Below are 21,591 nucleotides of genomic sequence, written 5' to 3'. Positions count from 1 at the left end.
AAGTAAATCTTTTCAAATAATTTCATTACTGTCTAATACACTAATTTTCCTTGCATGTTTTTCCAGAGACATATTAGAGCTTTTATAGGCATACTGCTAAACCAACAACAACAGTCAAAGAACATCATCGAGAAAGCACTACAATTTCAAGTCCAGAAAATATTAATACTTTTAAAATAAGTCAAGGCTAAGTAAGCAACCTGTGTGGCAAGGCCTGACAAACATTTCAAATCACGATTACAGAGATAGTTGCTGAGTAAATAAAAACTACTTTACACAATGCTTGGAGAAAAGGGATGTTTTAGGATCTCATACTGTGGCAGGTCACAGTACATCACATCGGTGGTTATTCAGTCCCATAAAAACGTTTTGGAATTTACAGGTCGGCATTCACTGTCATAAGAGATGCAATTTAGCACGACAAAGAAAAACAATATTATTAATATGTCTTGTTGAAAATCTTTGTTTTTAAAAATGTGTCGTACTTGCCAAAAAGCACAAATGTGCGTTACTAAAATGGATTATTCATAGTCTTTGATTGATGTTATCAGGACAAGTAAACAGTGTTTCACCGTAGAGTGAGGCAAATCTGCAGGAGCAGAAACTTTCCTGAAGTCTATCCAAGTCTTTACCCCTTTACAAAGCACAAGTGCTCAATGTGGGACTCAAAGCCATGACCTGAAATTAAATCTTCTGTTACCTTAGAATATCTTACACTTTAAAATGGCATCTGGGACTGACTCTCCCTAAACCACAAACTAAAGCTTTACAGATAAAGAGGTGATAGGTGATATCAGACTCCTTCAATGAAATATTCTCACCGCCTAAGTTGCCTATGGGTATTCTGGCTTTGTCAACAGACAACACAAGAGTAACCCTAAAAGAGCTGCGCCCAACGTGGGGCTCGAACCCACGACCCTGAGATTAAGAGTCTCATGCTCTACCGACTGAGCTAGCCGGGCCATGTGAGCTGAGTGGGGGGGGGCGGATGAGATCATAACTGTCTGTGGTGGTATTATGACACCAGCAGAGCAGGAGTCATTGCTTTTCTGTCTAAAATCCACAGTTGATGAGGAAGGCTGTACTTTCATCATGAGATCTCACCATACACCAGCTCATGTTAACATTTCGTCCGTTATATGTAAACTTGCAAGAACCATTGCACCCAACATGTGGCTGAAAGCCAGGACCTGAGATTAAGATTCTGATGTCATGCTTGGGGAGAAACACAATCTGTTTATGGGTGTGCAGTTAAGTACTCGTTACTCGTTACAGAGTTAGTGAAAATCTCAGGTTAGTTGGTGTGAGGGCTCTTTGGATACATTGTGTCCATTTGTGCATTTGTCAAGTTCAGCTCTATAAATGGCTTTGTTAACATGGGGGTCTTTATGAACTCATGTCTGAAGTCAATATCACATATTTTCGTACTGATTTCCAATATCTCTCAAAAAACTCTGCGCCCAACGTGGGGCTCGAACCCACGACCCTGAGATTAAGAGTCTCATGCTCTACCGACTGAGCTAGCCGGGCTAGGTCCTGTGACATCCAATGTTGGCCGAAGCAAATGAGCATATTCCTTCAAATGGTTGAAAGGAAGAATGGAGAAAGAGCATTTGTAGAAGATAAGATGTGTCAAGAGGCTCTCTGATCTCTAACCCCCTCAATTGGTACATCAAAATCACTCAAGCATTTTGCAAACACTGTCTTTGGGCCTGTCTTTCTCCTCTTCGTTTCAGCTTTCCATATTTAAATAATCCCTAAAAGGTCCTTCCTTCTCCTTCCTGTCTTTATTTCTCTGAAGTCTCAGACTCACTACTGTCTATGGTAGAGTCTTTCCTTCTATAACAAAAGCTCCCCAACGCTCTGGTCCTGTTGTCGCTCTTCCTCCATTTTGTTAACAAACGTTTATTTTTAATGTTGATTTTAAATCTTCCCTCTGCATACACAGTGTTTCTTCTCTCTCTCACTTTAACTCTTGAGTTCCTTAACACACCCTTGTATCCATGACTAATTGTCTCTCCAGCTCTTTTCCATCCTCTCGGCAACTTGTCCTCATTTCCATAGCTTTCCTTTTCCTCTCACTGATTCTTTGTTGTGTTAGTAAATTTTCTCTATATTGCTGGTGTTTTCCCCTTCAGTTCTTTTTGCCCATTTCATTTTGTTCTTGTCTTATCTGAAAAACACAAGTAACAAAGTTTTGACATCAGAGTGGAAACCATTTTTAAAGTTTAAATGTTATTTTCTCTTATCTAGGTGTAAAATAGACAACGTCTTTGGGGAATTTGATTCATTCCAGTCTAATGGCAACAACTAGAGGATTTGCATGGGATCGAGGAGATCCATGTAAAATTTAAGTCACTTTTGTTGAAAACTAAATTTTGCACATTTGATTAAGGAGAATTCTTCTTTCATTGTTTGGACCTGTGAGGGTGAAGAGGTTGGACAAAAAGAGGTGTGGGGAAAAGTAAAGGGAATAAGTGTAGGTAAGGGGAAAAGAAATAGGAGTGAAGAACAAAGAGAACTAAAGGAAGGGAAGTAATTAACGCCACCTCTATTTCTGCCTCAGTCCTCCTCTTTCTGTCCTCTCAAGCCTTTCTTTACATCTTCCCCTTTTCTCTAATTGTAAGGAATGCTGACCTCAGCTCACTTGTTCCTGTGCCAACTATCGCTCTCATCTCATCTAATCATCACACTATTATTTCCCTCTTCCTCCTCCCTCAGCATTCCCTTCCTCTTCTTCTCTCCTTCATCTATCGTCCGTGTGGCTCTGCTGTAACCCAAGGATAATGTGGAGAATGAGAAACATTTGAACGCAGAGTGAAATGGGGCTATGGCTGCTGAGACGTATTCAGGAGAACATAATTTTATCGTGATAAGGCTCTGAGGAATATTAGATTAGTTTGTTGTTTCATCTTTTCCTCCAGTGGTAGAAGAAAAACCTTTGTCAATATTCATGCAATTATCAACAGTAAAAAGGTGCTGAGTCATGGTTGGACAAGAACTATTTCATCATGATAAGGAATTAGATTAGTTTATTCCCCTCTGTCAAGAGCAGAAAGTTGGTGAGGAGTGGAAAATTACAAATGACACTGGGTGTCAGGGTTTAGCACCGAGGGGACTTATTTAATTTTGATAGGCCTCTGTGGAACAATAAATTAGATTAGACCCAGATTTCTTCACTTTTATCGGTGAAAGGGGAGGTCATAATGATTACAAATAATGATGGACCAGGAAAGAGAACAACAAATTCCTTTGTCTATAAAAGAGAAACATTATTAAAGTTTTAATGTGGGGCTCCATGTGGGGTTATTTTCTGGAGGTTTTGAGACTTTCATGCACGTGCATATCATCTGGAAAATAGCTAATTCTCCCTTGTTACAGCCAGGCCATGGGGATCAATGACCAAGGCCACAGCCGCGCACACACGCCACCTGTAAATGTTAGCAGCATGTGTCTGTGGTGGGAAGGAGATACGTTTTACCTCCCCCATCTTGTTTCATTTTTTCCATTTCACAAAATATTGCAGTCCCTTCGCCTCGACTTTGCTTTCTCGCATTTAAAAACATTATTTTTCCCTCATTGTTTTAGTCTCTGTCTCTACTGTGCTGCTGAGGAAAATAAAAATAAAAATCTGAGTAAAGCAAGAGCTGATTGAGAAAGATGAGAGGAGGAGAGTGAAGAAAGGTCAGCTTGATCTATAGCCTTCTGCCTCAACTGCAGTTCAGGGTCAAAGCCAACATACAGGAAACACTTTGATGGTCACACAATTATGCTGCATAGAAACTGTAAGTACACATGTTCCATCCATTTATCTAACTTTTCTCACAAAATGTGGTCATGTCTATGTGCTGAGCATCAACAAAATACTGACTGCATGCTTTTGACTACACTGCTCTACAATATTTGCACTCTGTTGATTTACGTTTGGCCTCCTTTTTTCTTTCTTACATACAATAAATTCTAAATTTGTTCTGAAAAGTTCTTGTCTTCATTCCCAGAGGAGTGAAATTTAATCAACAAGCTGATGTTATGCTTCTGTTCGATCCTGGCACTGCAGCTGTGCAGTATAGGCCACCATCCTAAATTCAGCCCAGACCTGGGACATGACTGACCTTTGCCTGACCGAAAAGTGATAGCCTTCAAAACAACTTTCAGGGAAACTTCAAAAAAGAGAGTGGATGCAAACGACCCACATAAGAAGCCAAAGATGAACAGAGATGTATCTTGCAAACCCACACTAATCTAAAAATACTGCTATCTGTTTGCAGTTGCCATATTTGGCCTTATGGCGAATGGAGTTTAGTGCAAAGCAAATAATTCAATTCATGCCTGATTTATATTTATGTTTATATTTTATACCAGAACTTTGCCTGTATTCATCAGCCAGGCAGGTTATCAGTGACAAAGTGTGTGTATATGTCACTGTGATGGAGAGAGCTAAAAATACTGCACTGGCCTCAGCTCCTTGGAAAGTTACACTAGAAACACACACACACACACACACACACACACACACACACACACACACACACAAACGGGAATATTGAGGAAGTGTCGGCTGTGATCCATCATTGAAGGACTGAAAATTATGACACCACAGAGAGAAAGAGAGAGACCAAAGGGGGGAGCAAAACCACTCACACACTTGCGCACACACACACACACGAAGCAGCAGACAGTAGAGTCTCTGTGTTGTCAGTAACCACCTTTGAGACCCTGAGGTGTCATAAATGACTTCAAATAGGATGAAAAGAGCAGTGGTGTAATGATGGGGGAAGAGGGAGTGAGTGAGTGAATGATACATGTTATAATGACTTCATTTGACATAGCCTCTCTCTAACACTCCGTACTTCTCTCTTTAACACACTTTGGCACACACTGATTTTGCTCCAGCTTGCACGTGCCACATTTGTCTTGATGAATCCCTTTGAGCTTTTTCTATCCATTAAGTGGATTTTTGGCAATATTCAATAACTTGTAATGTTTTTTAACAGAAGAGCATTATCTACTTGAACTGTTACAGTGGATGACAACTCAGTTATTATGACTGAACAGCAGCTAAATTTCACAGTTTTGATCGAGGGAAATGAAGCTCTCCAATCTCCCTTTAGTTTTGATTTACTGTGCATCATTATCATGTCAAAGAAATGGTGTTTGTGTGAAGTGTGTGTGACTCTGGTCCCAGGTGCATAAAAATAGAAATGCACATAGCTGGGTTTTAGCACTGCCCTGTAATTTAAGGACTCGTGTCCTATGAAGTGCTAGTTATTGTTATGTGAACAGACCACGCTGCTGATATAAATGCATGTGTTGTGGAAACCTATATGATGTGTGTGTAGTCAGAGAGACACATGGAAGACAGACAAGCAGAAAGGGGAGAACAGTAAAGAAGAAATCCACTAAACTCCCTGAAGGCTCATCCACTAAGGGGTTGGTTAGTTCACTAGACCCACGAGATCATTTACTGTCTGCGAGTGTGTGTCTCAGTGTTAGTGTGTATGTGAATAGCCCTCTATGTGGAGAACCACAGAGGCATTTGGTCATGTTTATAACCTTGTTTTTGGCCTGAGTGATTGTGTACATATCGGGGTGTGTGTATACATATTTGTGTGCTTCAACTCTGTGGAAGTGTATCCATACCAGAGAAGTGACGTGTACACAGTTGTGTGTCTGTGTGAGTGTTTGCGTATAGAATATGTGGACATGGAATTTAAATAAATACAAATTCATATGAAAGTGTTGTTACCAGAGATATGTAAAGGGTTTGAACTCTGTGTGTGTTTGTGTGTAGTGAGTGCATGGGGGGTGGGGTAATCCTAAATTTACCTTTGGTGGTTGGAGGACTGTGGTCACATCTGGTCTCGGTTTCTCTCTGCATCTCATGTTTTCTTTGCTCCCCACCTCACCTGCATGCTCTTCCTCTCTGACTCTACTACATTTTGGCTTCAAATTTGAAAAACCAAACACAATCTGTCCACCTGGATGTGCGTGTGTGTGTGTGTGTTTGTGTTGCATAGTAATCATACCTGTTGTTTGAGCTGCTGAACCAAACTATCCTTCTCCCTCTTTAGAGCAGCTACCTCCTCCTGGGTTTTCTTCTTCTTGGATGAGGAGAGCTCCAACAGGGCAATGTTGGCATCTTTCTCACTTATAGCAGCCAGCAGCGCCTCTTGCCTGCACAAAGAACAGTCACACTTTAAAGTGAGCAAATTTGGTTAAAACTGCTGTTAGAAACACATTTTGTTGAATTGAAGGTGCACTTAATGACGTTGCACTTGAACATTAGTTGTAGTGGGAGCAAATTCAACCAATAAGACTCACTCAGTGACTTTACAGAGGAATCTTCAATGACCTACTGTATTCACCCAAATTACACAAAAGTCTAGGTTTTGTGTCTCTTGAGATTTCCGTCCCTTCCCCAACACACTTCCTGTCCCCTCCCTTGTTTCGAGGTGGAACCAAAATTTTTGGGCAAAGGACACCAAAACAATTCTACATGGCTAGAGATCATTTTGGGCGAACTTAAATGTTATGATGAACCCATGGTATGTCAATAAATTTAAGGAAGTCTTCAAATTCAACACCAGCACCACATTGCGATTTTGATGTATTTTTCTCCAAAATATGGGGCTCACTGGTGCTCAAATATGATGCACACCATGTAATCATGATGTCCACAGTTCTTTTTTTTTTTTTTAATTCACTTTGCAGCATGTGTTTATCTTCAACTTTTTCACTTGTTTCTCACACCAGCCATACAGAAAACATGTTTTCAAAAAAGTGACTATCACACATTGTACAACGACTATATGGATTATATTTTATATTCTCCTTTATGCAAGGAGAATTAAACATCTGCTTCTAGCAATCCAAACAATGGAGTAGGCTGGAGTCAGTGCGTCTTTCTCATGGACTGTTCAACAGTGTGTGCATTGCCAAGGTAGTGTCTTTAAGCCTATTGCTTGGCGATGAAGGAGTGATTCACAAGCCACCACTGGAGCTCGGATACCACATGTGAGAATCTACACAAATTAGCCATGAACAGCATAGTATTTAATTACCTTTGACTTAATTTAAGTACATAAACACACACACGTTGAAATGTTTTCCATACTACTCTCATCTGTGTTTGTTTCCAACCAGCTTTTCTCTCTCTATCTCATCCTCGTCTGGATGGTCGGGCTGACAGACAGATAGCATTCCGTGTGGTCAGGAAGCAACAAGCCGGATCCCATCCAGCCCATCAGCCACAGATCTGGCTCAACCACCTCTCAGGACACCCAAGGCTCCGAATTCTCGGAATTCTGTCAGTTTCCACAGTGAATCTAAATCACAAGGTTTTCTCCACAATCCCAAAGGGGGCTTGAACATTGGCCACACGTACGCTCGCACATACAAACCCACATTCATTCATGTCATATATGAATGCACAGTTATATTCCTTGTCTGCACGTCTCTCTGAATGTCATGTACATACACACACCAATAAAGCTGCAGCTTCTAGATAATAATGTTACAGTTACAACAAAAGAAGAGAGATAAAACAAAAGAAACAAAGTTAAAGGAGGCAACATCTCTGACTCGCTCCTCTCCTATTATCCATTACTGTACCTAAATCTAAGAAAATACAGATACAATGATCCTGATATACTCACAAATCCTCAGAGACACATTCCCTTTTTATATCTTTTACATTCCACTTCAGTTGTTTCTTTACTGAAGACACATAAATACACTCTTTCCCTCTGTCTCTCTCACACACAGATACAGCAGTGCAGGGAGGAATGAGAGCATTAACATGATGACAGATTGCATCTTATGACTGTGTGAATAGCCACAAATTATTCAGGCAGCCTCTCTGACCACACAGTCAGTGTGCAGGTGTCCCATTATGCATCTGTGCTGCTGAAATCCTGTCAGTTAAGAGTTAAGTTGGCAAATGGATTCTCTGGGGGAATCTGGTCACTGTCAGATTTCTCATTGCTTTTTTGTGGAAAAACTTTTCCCACTTGAGAATATGATGGCAGTATTTTCAGATATTAAAGATACTGCATCTTTATTATGTGTGATATCACAATGTACTTCTTTTCTAGCACTGGAAAAACATTGGGATATTTGGTGATGGATTGAATAAATCTATTTTACAACATTACAGAAAAGCCAAAGGACAAAACAAAAGATGGCAATTGCACACTCATGAAAATCTTTTTTTTACATTTATTTATTACCCGAGCCAAAGCATCACCTGAGTTTTAAAAACCAAAACCTCTGCAGTAACTCATAGTGATATGTCATTACCTCCCATAAACTATTGGACTTCTTTAAGCTTTGAGAAAGAACATTTCCTTTTTTCCACATTATAATATACTGGAACAACACTGAAGTCTCTCCCTTTATTTTGCATGCTAACACTTTTGCACACACACACACACGCACACACACAGACAGTCACACACATACACAGAAAGGCTAATGGAACATTAGTCTTGTTAAAGCTAACAGTGCGCCTAGTTTTATATCATATCTGAGAGTTACCTGCCAGCACATGGCGCTTGTAAACCCTAGTGATAAAATGATATTTATTCCAGATGCCCTCATTTCATTCTGGGCCTCACCATGACGCTCCCTTCATCTTTGTCTAACAAACACATACCAGCAAACACTTTGAACACTGTATGCTTGGTCTTCTCAGCGTGCAGAGCTGAACACATCCTTATGACAAGTGCTGGTTGTGGCTACTGCTGTTGCTATGTGATCATTAAAAAATCTGTTTCAAGTGTAGCACTCCTTTGCTAAATCTTTAGATAATTCTACTGTCAGAGGGCACTTTAAAACATTGTATGCTCTCAGCAGTGCTGGCAGTGTGTCCTCATGGTTGAAAATAACAAAGACAACGAAGCCAGCGCTGTGAGGAGAAAAGGTTCCCAGTGGATACACAGCCTTAGAACTTTCCTTTCAAGTCTTCCCTTTCATCAGCAATATGGAAAGTAAAGTAGGATAAAGAAAGGTCTACTAAAAGTAAGTGAAGAATAAAACCTTGTTAAAGATGTTATCTCTAAAACTTCCTCGTGGTGGGCAGCAACTTTTGTTTGAAATGTTGTCATTTTTGTAGAGCACAGTGTACAAATGATTGTCAGTTTGTGTGTACAATAGTGTGACACATCTGTCTCAGGATTGTGTGTTTATAAACGGTTAGCCATGGCGTCTGCTGTTAGTTTTTGTGTACGCCTAGTCAAAACACTGTATTGCTCCGATGCAGCCTCCTCATTTACTTCAGTGAGAGTACCGTGAGTACAGCTGGGGTCCAAAGGAAGGGGCTCCAGTGGAAAATCTAATGACACGTTCCATTGACAGTTCACTGTAAAAGTTCATAGAAGACTGGCACTAGACTGAGAAGCATTTCACAGAGGTGGTAATGATGGTGAGCAGGAATACAGCTACACTATAGTCTAAGCTATATGAACATCTCACAGGCTATTTTCTATTCAGTCTCATATTGTCATTCCACTTCCCACCCACTTTCAGCCTCCCTCTCACTTCCTCTCTATCAGTATCCCTCATCCACTGTGCATTTCTTGTCTCCTTCTCTTCACCTTCCACCATCCTCCGTCACTCTATCTACTCCACCTCCTCTCCCTCATCTCTAGAGAAGACAGGGAGGAATTCTTTCCGTCGCTTGGCAGTCGTGTGCCATGATGTCATCGCTGCGGCGACAAGGCAGACAGAAAGCAGAAACACACAAACTTACCAGGCACCTGACCCCAACCCTAACACACACGCATCCAGACACACATACACTGTGTGGAGGCTCTCTCCTTCCTAAAACCACTTAAGGCCCCTCACTTTATCAGAAACACTAATGCCTGGTCTTAGATCACTCACATATTTCTGCACACACATATACACTCAAACACACTAAACCAGCTTCCAGTGTGTGCTGTGTTATCTCTTTCATGGTGTCACCCTTTACTGAAATCTACAGTGTGTGTGTGTGTGTTTAAGTGATAGCTGCAAGTCTGTGTTATGACAGCATGTGTTCCTGTATGTGTCTATGTGCTTTTAAGGATGTGGTTATATGTATTTCATGTGCGTGTACATGTTCACATGTTGTCTGTGTGTGTCCAGGGCTTATTTCTGTGCGTTTGTATGTGTAATAGTGAAGTGAGTGACTATGTGCATGTATGTAAAGTAGAGTTCAGTGTGACACTGGCCAGTCTCTGTCAAAGACAAACACAGAGCTATTTTAGAAATAATCCCCTTTCTGCTCTCTGCTACAAAGCAGTTCCCCATTGTTTTCTGTGACACTGTCTGCTCTGGTTACTTGTGAGACGCCAGAGATTACTCTTTAACCCCTGTAGGATCAAGGTCAAGTGCAACTTCATTTTTATGAAAAGAGGTTGCATGCTGGGCTTCAGAAAATCCTATTCAACACTTGTTAGAACTTCTTAGTGTTACATAGTCTACGACGAAAGCTTTTCCAAAAACAACTCAACAATTTCTGACCAATTTTAGAAAATGAGCATTTTGAGGGAAGTAAAATCAGCACATTCACTTGTCTGGCGACAGAAGATTTCAAAAAATTTGATAATTATGTTTACTATAATGATAAGTTATGTGAGCTTTGGTTTGCTTTAAACAAAAGCAGACAGAATAAGCTTCACAAACTGAAACCTCTGAATGTGTCCTCATTCACACCAGGCTAGTTTTAAGTGTTAAAATTAGAAGTCAAAGAAACAATTGGGATGTGATAAATGAGGAATAAAATGAGCGCACCAGATGACAGGTGAGGTGAGAAGTACATGTGATTAAAACAAAGCTTATTTTTCTTATTTTTGTTTGGCTCTAGTTGGCCTACTGTTGTCTACTGTGTCCATAACGTCAAGAAGATGAACAACACACAGTAATTCTACGGTGTACTGTATTTGTAATTTGAATGACGATTAATTAATCTTGAATCTTGAATCTACACGTCAACCAAGCACAGGGACGGTGATTCCAACCAAGACAAGAAGGGAGGAAATTAGAAGAGGCAGAGCGGAGAAGAGGTGTGAAAATGGAGTACAGAAGGGGATGCGTAGAGGTAGCATAGAGGTAGCATTGAAAACTGGACTGTAGACATCTGTGATGCACCAAGCTACTGAGTGATTCCTCTCTTTTGTTTCTCTTCCTTTTACCGGTGTGCTGCCAGATAATAAGGCGGCATTTGGCCTCAAACTCACACACCAGCTCTGGTGTTCATGTCTCTGCATAATGGCTCTGATTGTAAAATGAACCAATTTCTAATTCTACCTTTTTCCCTTTCTTGATCTCACACACACACACACACACACGCACACACACACACACACACAAAGAGCTACTAGTTTAGTTTATATGTCTCAGGAGTAGGGCCCTGCAGAGTTGTATTTTTCTCCCAGCTGACAGCTTCTGTCCTGGGGCAGACAACCAGCTAGTATTGGGCCTCTTATTCTCATCTGCTCTGACACTCTCTCTTTCTCTGAGTAAGACACACACACACACACACAGATTTTTGAGGTGTGAACTGCTGCTATGCCTCACGGCTTTAAATTGTAAAGAGTTAGACAGAAAAAAGGTAGAAGAGTAAGAAATTGTGAGAAGAATGCAGCTTGGGGCCTCTCTTTAAATTTTGCTAATCTTTTAACACATGTGCACACACACACACAGATTTATAGCGCTACAAGAGAAAAAGGTGTAATGACTGCAGTCATCAGAGCAGATTTTATGAAGCATATGTTAGTGCTGGCCTGCCATGTGTGGAGCAACAAAGCCGAAATAGCCAATAAAGCCTTGGTTAATAGTAAAACATTTACATTTCCTGTTAATGCGGTAACACAAAGTTTCACTTCACTAGATTATACCAGCAGTTATTGAAGAAAATGATCGACACCTAGCGCAGTTGTTATGTGCATTTGAAATGGTAAAATTGTTCTTGAGGGCAACATTTAACACATCAAAGGGATAATGATACATTCAAAACACAGAGTAATGGTAAAATGATTATCAGTAATTACAGTTAGAAATGCCCTCAAGGCTTTTATTCCATGCCAAATACCAAAATGTGTTTACTGATGTGGAAACACTCCTTGTTTATTATGACTGTTCAAAAAAAAAAAAAAAAACGAAAAAGAGGAAAGCTGAAAACGTGCATACAGTCAGACAGAGCCCAGGTCCTGATTTCGTAGACACCTTTTCTTTTTCTTTCTTTATTTCAGATGAATGTTACTTAGATTAAAACGTATAATGTGCTACAGCACACTGGGAACAGCAGGGGTTTTGTGAGATCTTTTTAAAAGCTGTGTGTGTGTGTCTATGTATGTGTTTGTTAATCTATCATAGAATTGGGTCAAAGACACTGGACATGAATGATTTAGTATGGAGAGAGAGAGAGAGACGAAGGGATGAGAGACCGTCAAAGAGAAGTGGAAAAAAATTAGAGTGAGTTTTAGGGAAATAGGTTAAAGCTGGTGCACTGGATAAGTCCATCTGTGTGTGTGTGTGTGTGTTTGAAAGGGAGAGAAAAGCTCCCTGCAAAGAGCTGTTGTACATCAGAGAGGCTTAAAGAAAGACAGCAAGAAAGCTACACGCTCTCTCTCTCTCTCTCTCTCTCACACACACACACACACACACACACACACACACACACACACACAAAGAAACAGTACTGACAGGGAAGGGAATAAAATAACTGGAGGATTTGGAGGAAAACAAATCAAAGAGACGTGATGGGGGAGAGGATTGGAGAGGGAGGTTGAGAGACAAAGGCAGTTAGAGGAGGGGAGAGAGAGAGAGAGCGAGGGGAGGGCAGGTGGGACTACAGCATGACAGAATGAGGATCTGCTCTTGACACATTTCCCCTTTTTCTCACTCACTTTTTTCTCCTGAAAAACACCCCCTTCTCTCGCTCCCTCACCTCTTTCTCTCCGCCAGTCTCTCACCCACACACACACAAAAAAAAAAAAACACACACACTCTGACTAATAAGAAAGGTGTAAAAATGCATTATCCATGGTCCGCGAGAGTATGCTCTTTACATGGGACCACACACACACACACACACAGGAAAGTGTGACTAAAGATGCAGCTTTGTCTTCACTCTGTTTCTTTCCCGTGAATCCATTTCTCCCCTGTGCTACAGTAACCAAGACATCTGCTTACAATCTGTCAGCACAAACTCGCTCCTGTAACACAGACCAGCCACAGCGCTGGACACCTGTGACTCCCCACCATCTATTAAAGCACGCTGTACATATTTTATGATATATTTGCTTGAATCGACAGCAAGAGACTGACAGACAAGACAGTTTGGATCGACTGTATCTATGGTCTCTGTTGCATGGTGGACAAAGGAAAGCAAAGCACTTCCTTAAAACACAGTAATATTGGGCCAAAATGAATTAGTGCATACCGATAAGTAGAGCTTACATTTTAATGCTTTTAAACTTTTAACTAAAATTAAGTATATGTTGATCCTGAACTACTCCTCTACTGCATTGGTAATATAGTACATATCAAAGGACACTACTGGTGATTTTGTGTTTTTGCTCATTTATATAAATATCTACTATTTACTTTAAATCAATTTCCAAACTATAATGTTGAATTTCTATTGACTTTGGTTTTTATCCAAACTTGAAATACATAAATAACAATAAAGAAATGTATTTCCGTGTGATTGTATGAGATAGTACAGTGTAGGTATCTTGTATCTTCTGTTGAAATTAATGCAGCTACAAGTGAGGATTTCCATATTGTACATAAATATTCATCAGATTAAATTGGAAATTGTCAAAAAATAAAGTATACATAGACAGTTTTTAGGAAAATAATCTGTCCTTTAAATATGATTTGTATGATTAATCTTCTGTATTGTGACTCAGTACAAACAGCCATAGTTAGTTGCAAAAGACCGTTATTTAAATTATCTTCAGCAGCAAAATTTGGCATTTTCAGGGCGAAACAACAGCCCAGTCAATAACATCACTGTCATAATTTGACTGGAACCATTGTCTCTGTTTCCATTGTTTCATTTGATTTATCTGGTACGATTATGTGCTCAGTTTTTTCGATCACTATCACTTGTATCTGCAGACTTCAATGCCACACAGCAAGCCAACTTTCCCATTAGGGGGAATAAAGTCTTAAAATGGAAACAGAATCTTTACATTGTAGTTGTGTGTGGATTTATAACTATGATTATGCTGCCGATGTGAGAGCTGTCAAGTTATAAGTCTGTCAATTTTTCACTGGTTCAATCTATCACAGTTTTTTGGTTTGTTTTGTTTTTTTTCCTGCACATTAATGGAGCCAATTACAAGTCAGTCACTAGTCTGTCCGGCTCTGCTTTGGCTGTCCGTCTACTAAAGTTTTATTATGTCCAGAACAGAAATGTCATTGTTTGGCACTCACAACGTACAATCGGAGGGTTTGAAAAAAGCTTGTTTTGTTTTCTTCTTTCTGATATGTTTTCCCTCTTCATCACTCCCTCTCCCTCTTTAATTGCTGTTTAATGATCTGTTTGATGGCCTGGCACGCACAACCTGTAATCAGCTGAGGAAAGCAGGCAAGCTTAGGTTTTGCCGCATCCTTTTTTCCTTTATCTGTTCTTTCTCTTTACTTGTTTCTTTTGGTTCTGATATGTTTGGTTGCCTTCCATCTTTCTGAACATTTCGCTCTTGATCTTGGCTCCTATTACTTGTTTTAAATTTCAGTATATCTCACTCTTCCATTTCAGCTCAGTCTATTTAATTGGTGCATGTTCTGAAATACATGTACAGATTACACATGAAATAAGGACAATTACAATAGACATGATAAAGACTCAGCACTATAAAATTTGTTATGATGCATATGCAGCTGAGGATAAGTGGTATGCAAGATTTTCAGAAAACCCTGTTTTTTAAATACATCTAACTGCGGCACATCTTTTATTGCTTTTATTTTCCTGATTCCAATATCTCTCAGTTTTTCACAAGGGAGAAGTAAAAACATTCAAAGAGGACAAAGGAAGGCAGCCAGAGACAGAGAGAAGAGGGCAAGAAAGGCAAGTGCTGAAAGCACAAGAAAACTGGAGAGAGGGGAGGGAGAGACAGAGACCAAAGCGCCCTGATTCCAGCTTGTGAGACTAAGTGTCAAAATGGCGTGCCCCGTTTTGTCACACTAAGCTCCTGACATGTCTGTCATACACACAACACACAACAAACACAGGCGCTAACACACACTTGCTTTGGCACAGTGTGGATTAATCTCATTGCAGTCTGAGGGGATCAAAGCACTCGTCTCTGTGTTTAGTGTGCTGCCATAAGCATGTGTACATGCATTTGTGTGGGATGTGTTCTAAGGCATGTGTGTGTGTAGATATATATATTTATATTTCTACACACACACACACACACACACTATAGAAGTGAAGTGCGTGTGGGTATAAATCCACAAACATTCCTCTGGGAGTGAACGCTTTTATAAAGTAACGCTGTCTTGTCTGGTTTTGTAAGTAACTCTGTGTGTATGTGTGTCTTATTTCTGAAGGCAGCATGCACGCCTATTGTTAGTTATGGCTTTCTGGCTGTAGAGAGCAGAGCTGTCATCCAATTGATAGACCCGTTAAAAATAGCATCTTTTGACTACACACACACACAAACGAAATACACACACATCATTGATTAGTATGTATGTTGTAGTATGTGACAACAGTGACAGACGGTGACATGCAAAGAGATATACAGCCTGCCCAGACAGAAATCATTCGATAATGATGTTTCCAGAGAAGCTAAGTTCAGGCAAGGCAGTATATAGACTGAAGGTAAGGATGTAAGGAGTGAGAGACGAAAAAGGAGAATGGGAGAGGTGGAGGAAAGGAATGCCAGAGGAAGGGATGGATTGAGGGAGGGACGGTAGGAATGAAGGGAGGGAAGGCAGAAGGGGTGTGGAGCGTTAGAGAGAAGGGAGGGGAGATAAAATGAAGAACAGAGCAGCAAAGGAGAAATAAATTGAATTTATAGAGTTCACCTTGAGGCATCAGCCAAGGCTCCAACTGTGAGAGGCTGAAAATGCCACAGCAGCTCTGTGATTCTACTGACCTCCTTGATAGTACATTTTTTACATCTGACGCAAACAATTTGTGTATAAACAGACCCCCTTTAGTCAAAATTGTTCAAATTCTTCAAGACCCAGGATGCATGAGACCAAGACAAGAGGAACAAAAGCATGTTCATTACATACTAAACCATACAAAAGTAATGTGACTCACTTAAATGGCTGTTGCTGGAAGTGCATTATTCCTGCCTCCATACAGCAGGGTCTTTTCACTGAGATGCTTCTGTTTTTTTGTCGGTGTCCTTGATGCCCCCCCCACAATAAGCATCATTAATGTGAACAAATAATCAAAAATCATTGTCCTGCTGTTTTTCATCTGTGACCATTTAGAAAAGGGCAATTCTGATTTAAATTGGTTCAATGCCAAATTTTGTCTTTTCAAACTAATACTCAGTAAATTGGCAAACAATTTTGGTCACAATGTTAGGGAAGTTTAAGTTGAAGGTAAAGGAGGAGTATATCATCTAAGTGGTTACAAATTCAATATCCAGTTTAGTCTGACAAATTGATGAATGAACGGAAGGAGCACGGAAGACAGAGATGAGAGTAATATAATTTCTTCGCGATATCACGCAGTTTTGTTGGCTCCAGTAAGTTGTTTTTGGACAGCTGTCTTTCTCTTCTTTCTCCTGTTTTCCCTCTTATTCTCAATGCCAAAAAAACAATTCTGCTTCTTTTCTTTCATTTTATTATCCTCCTACTGTCTCCCTCCCCGCAAAAAAGAGATTTATAAATGTGGCCCTGACCTCTTTCCACTCTTTTCGCCTGCTCGTTTTGTCTGGTTTATCATCTCTCCTTTTACCACCTCTTGGATCCACATCTTTGCTCTCTATGCACACATATTCAATGGACTATCAAGAAAAACTGAAATATATATATGTATCTATATATATATATATTTTTTTTTTTTTTTTCGTCAACTTCCTCAGAAGTGGCTATTGAAGCCACATCTAAGTACAACACAACAATTTCTGAGCTTCCATGGATAAAATGATAAAGCTGAGATTGCAAGAATTAAGTTCTTGCAAAGTACTTTCATCAAAATGTCTCCAGCTTTAAACCCATTGTACACCTTCACAAACCAAGTTTTATTTAAAATATATAATTGATGTCCATCTTCTTGCCCTGACCAAAGTCCTTCAGGTAAAGCTGCAAGATTAATTCTAAGGTTTAAATTATATCGGTATATCTGAGATTACTTCAGCAGTGAGGCTTTCAACATAATTGACTTGTCTCATCTTCTCTCAGAGTAAAAGAAAAAAAATCTATGTCTGTTTTGTTTTACATTAAACAAATCATGTACTACATCCAGAAACATCCATCCACATAACTGGACATGCAAGTATATGTGTGCACCTGTGTGTGTGTGTGTGTGTGTGTGTGTGTGTATATCAGACAGGGCGAGATGTGTGACAAATGTCAGTGAAGCCAAATAGCAGTGAATAAAATAGGCCTTAACTCATCCAGATTAGGAATTCAGACCAGAGTCCCTGCTGTTATACAGACACTGTCAGCACATTCCTGCAGCTGGCTGCCACTCACACACACACACACACACACACACACACACCCCCTGAAAGACAACACGACAACATACATCAGCATTAGTGTGGGAAGAAAATGAGCATGTGAGTATTTAATGTATATCACAAGAAAAATATGTCTGTGTGTGGTTTATGAGCATGTACACATGTGTGGAGGCCATTGCGGATGATTTATCAGTGGGGGAGTCGGATGGTGGAATCCTGCAGGGCAGAGTGTGTGTATGTTTGTATCGTTCTGTATTTACCTGTTAGTGTGAGTGTGTAAGATGCTATGGTTTGCAAACATATTAAAACAGCAAACCCATGCAGCTACACAAAAATACACAGATACACAGGGGCTGATGTGTATTGGATGAAGGTGTATACAGCCGGTGGGTAAAATTACAGTGCAAGGGTAGACAGACACTCTGACAACTACATTATAGTGTGTGTGTGTGTGTGTGTCTTTATGTGTGGATAAAGATTTTCAGTATGTGTGCCTCTCCAGTTCTATTTGGTACATTTCTTTGCATGTGAGTGTGGAGCCACATCTGTGTTAATATATTCTCTCCTCTGAAAGATGGCGTATCATATATCATGTCTTACAGTAATATTAACCTAACACCGACGTAAAACCAGTCCGCAAATCAGACATCAAACTCCAAAGAGTTACGGCAGCCTGTGTGTGCACAGACAGTTTCATGTGCATTACAGTGAGATATATGGACACACAGGACACAGCCACCTTAAACATCTCTTGTTTTACGTGTGGGAGAAAGCCAGGCACAAATGACACATTTGCTGACCAAACCCTAACGTCTTGTGAAAAATATGAGTAATGGCGTCATGGCCATTACTCATTGCAAGACAAATAGCAACTACCTGAAACATCTAAGCTTTTCAATGAATGTTAATCGAAGGAAAAATACACAATATCACATATGTGTGAGAAGAATATCTTACTGCAGCCAGAAAAATATCATGCATTATGCAGAGACAGAGCTTGAAAGTGCATTTGTGCAAGTGCAAAGTGTATTTTTTCAGTAAGTTGTCAAATAATCACATATTAATGTGACAATGCTTCAGAAGCCCCTACAGACAACTCCACTCAAAGCAGCATTTAAAAGAGGAATTTCCGGTCTGCTTCGGGTGAGCTGCTTTTCATTAGAAAACAACCAGAATACGAGAGGGAACAGCAGAAAATTGTACCTTTGATAATAATTGAAAAGCAGCTGGCCAAAATAGGACACTTTGTCAATAATGAGCATAGCCCCAAAAAACAACCAATATTTGTGGTGTACAAACCCTGTTGGAGCAGACAGAAGAAGAAACGAGCACCAGATTTGTCTACAACATCTATTGTGAGGTATGTTATGATTTTAAAGGAAGAGAAAAAAACTGTGCTTCTCTACCTGTTGATCTCCAAATGTGATAAGCTGCATTATTTTGCTATTCACAAAAATAACAGCCCCTATACACTGAAGGACAAAGAAAGTTTATCATTCCCTGCTCTATTTCATGTGACGTATCTTTGAATAAGACTTTACATATTGTATAAAAAATAAGAGATGGAAAAAGGAATTCATTTGCAATTTAATACTGGATGTGTAAGTCATAGTTATTTTTCACAGAGCCAAACAGTCAGTGTGTCTATATACTACACAAACAGCAGAGTAAACACTTGATCTCTGTGCTCTGTCAGTGGAACTACAGTCATACAGCAGAGCAGAGTTTGGACAAACTGTTGACCGCAGTTCATTACTAATAGTGACCACAGTGGATGCACACACATACACAGGTGTACAGACACACACACACACACACACACACACACACACACACACACACACACACACGATGCCTGTGGGACAGCAAAGCTAAATGATGGCACAGACTGAACTGCCCACCAGGGACTGATAAATCTAAGCATGTATGTGTGTGTTGGCGTATTGCGTTTGTGTTTTTATGTGCATGAAGATGCAGTAAGGAAGCATGTGTAGATACATTCTCTTCATGTATGTGCTTTTGCCATAAAAAAAAAAAAAAAAAATAGTGGGCACGTCTTAATGTCCATAAATCAGTAATGTGCTTTTACACATTCCCACAAGCAAATGACATATGAAAACAAGTCTGCACTCTGAAACACTGACACCTGTAATAATCACACGGGTCATTACTATAAGGTGATGAAATGGCCAGTTACTTGCTCACCTGGGCCATGCCGGTGAACACACATTCACGCATGCAAATACACACGCACGCACGCATGCAAGTAAGCACGCAGACACACACAATCTCTTTTACTCAAAAACAGATAGAATAGAGTGTGGGAAACCTAAATCACAGAAATGCCCTCACTTTCCCCTGATGCCAGAATAAAGTCCCACTGTGCTCCACTGCTTAAACGGGCACTGCTTGCTAACATGGACATTCTCTTTGGCTTCTATTTCAGCTGAAAGCGCCATTCCAGTAAATTACACCTCTTTGTAGGGTCTCAGTGAGAATGTAAAACAGCAGAAAATACATGGAATCATTGGACTGCTGGACTCCTCTTAGCTGCACTTAAAATGCAAACCCATCTATTAAAATTACATTCAAATTTACTCTGAGTTACAGGGTGTGCATGAGTGTGTGGGCGTCTGTGTGTGTAATCATTCACATGAAGAGCTGGACAGTGGTACATGGTTATTGCATTAACACACTCCTTAAGGTCTTTGACTTTCAAGTGCAGAGAAAAAGAGATGGAAGATAAAGAAGAAAGGAGGAGGAAAAGGTGAGAGGGAGTGAAAGAGGTGTTGGGTGAAGATCATGACAATGTGATCAGTGATCAGCTTCCTGACACGTTAAAGCAACATCAGAAACTGGGGGGATGTAATTTCAGTGAAGAGTCAAAGGCACTCTCTGATGGTCAGAAACTTTTCACATATACACCAACAGGCAAGTACAGTCAGTTCAGTTGAAAAAATATAAATAAAATGCACATTACAACATGACGGATATGCTAAAGTTGAAAGGATTGGCTGAAGTGTTAAAATGTATTATGTTTACATATGAACGTAAACAGAAGGATTAAAATATGTTTTTTGCATCCTTACTTCATCTCCAGGACCTCCTCCAGGTGCTTCCGCCTCTCAGCCCGCAGGGTGGTCAGGTGACCTTCCTTCTCTGCCAGGGAGAGTTGAGTTGATGATAGCTTGGCTTTCATCACCTCCAGTTCTTGTTTCACCTTTTCCATGGCAACTAGCAGGTCCTCCACCTGACACACACACACACACACAGAAACACATCATATGTCCATATTCTCTGTCTCAATGTGATACTTTTTTTTTTTTACACATAGTCAGCATTCATGTCTCTATAGATGTGTGTGTGTGTGTGTGTGTGAGAGAGAGAGACAGCTACCGTGCTTTCAAATGTTCAAATAATTCTTCTCTTTTTACATTAAATATTCCACTGCGGAACATCAAACATGCAGTTTTTCTTTTCGTTTCCTTTTGACTCTTTGTGTTGTTTGTCTGTTATTTCATCTCTCTCTTTCTGTCTCTGGGTATAAATCAGTTTGTCAGTTTAATGTCTGTGAGGTCTGAGAAGGTCCAGGTCGCTACATTTCTCACGGCTAGACACTGATCACACAGACACACACATCCACGCACACATGCATGCACACACAGGGTACTAAGGTACTACAGACTTCTCAGGAGTGTTTAAACAGTCAAAAGGATATATCATTTTAATTCCTCTAAACAAGTAGAGATAAAAAAGTGAAAACCCTGGGGCAGAGATGAATCTGAAATCAGCTCCTATTAGTGAAGTCGGCAGACTAATGAAGCTGCATGCTGGATGATCTTTCCCTCCTGTTCTTCTGTTTTTACTCTTTGCTGTTTCTTTCCACGTTAATCTTGTTCATGACGTCCTGCAGCATGGCCATGTTGTCACAGTTCTTCTAACCAAATCT

The 21,591-nt window shown here is 40.1% G+C and overlaps 1 protein-coding gene and 2 non-coding genes across 7 annotated transcripts in view; all 3 read right to left on the bottom strand.

Annotated features, from left to right (window-relative positions):
* LOC115036714 (ELKS/Rab6-interacting/CAST family member 1-like) overlaps positions 1–21,591 on the bottom strand; it is a 99,643-nt gene that overhangs the window by 22,322 nt on the left and 55,730 nt on the right. For all 5 annotated transcript variants that reach the window (XR_003840423.1, XR_003840424.1, XM_029495021.1 and 2 more), the window contains 2 exons: positions 20,732–20,892; positions 6,027–6,174 (listed from right to left, as the gene is read on the bottom strand). Coding sequence is in view for 3 of the 5 variants with exons in the window: in XM_029495021.1 (XP_029350881.1) it covers positions 6,027–6,174; positions 20,732–20,892 (309 nt within the window). In the remaining 2 variants the exon portion in view is untranslated. The remainder of the gene's footprint in view (positions 1–6,026; positions 6,175–20,731; positions 20,893–21,591) is intronic.
* Positions 890–962, bottom strand: trnak-cuu (transfer RNA lysine (anticodon CUU)). The gene has a single exon. It is a non-coding gene; the product is annotated as a tRNA-Lys (tRNA).
* trnak-cuu (transfer RNA lysine (anticodon CUU)) lies at positions 1,458–1,530 on the bottom strand. Its single transcript has one exon. It is a non-coding gene; the product is annotated as a tRNA-Lys (tRNA).

Source organism: Echeneis naucrates, chromosome 23 (assembly GCF_900963305.1).
Source record: "Echeneis naucrates chromosome 23, fEcheNa1.1, whole genome shotgun sequence".
In the NCBI taxonomy this organism is placed as follows: domain Eukaryota; kingdom Metazoa; phylum Chordata; class Actinopteri; order Carangiformes; family Echeneidae; genus Echeneis; species Echeneis naucrates.
This window is presented reverse-complemented; position numbering and strand designations above follow the sequence as displayed.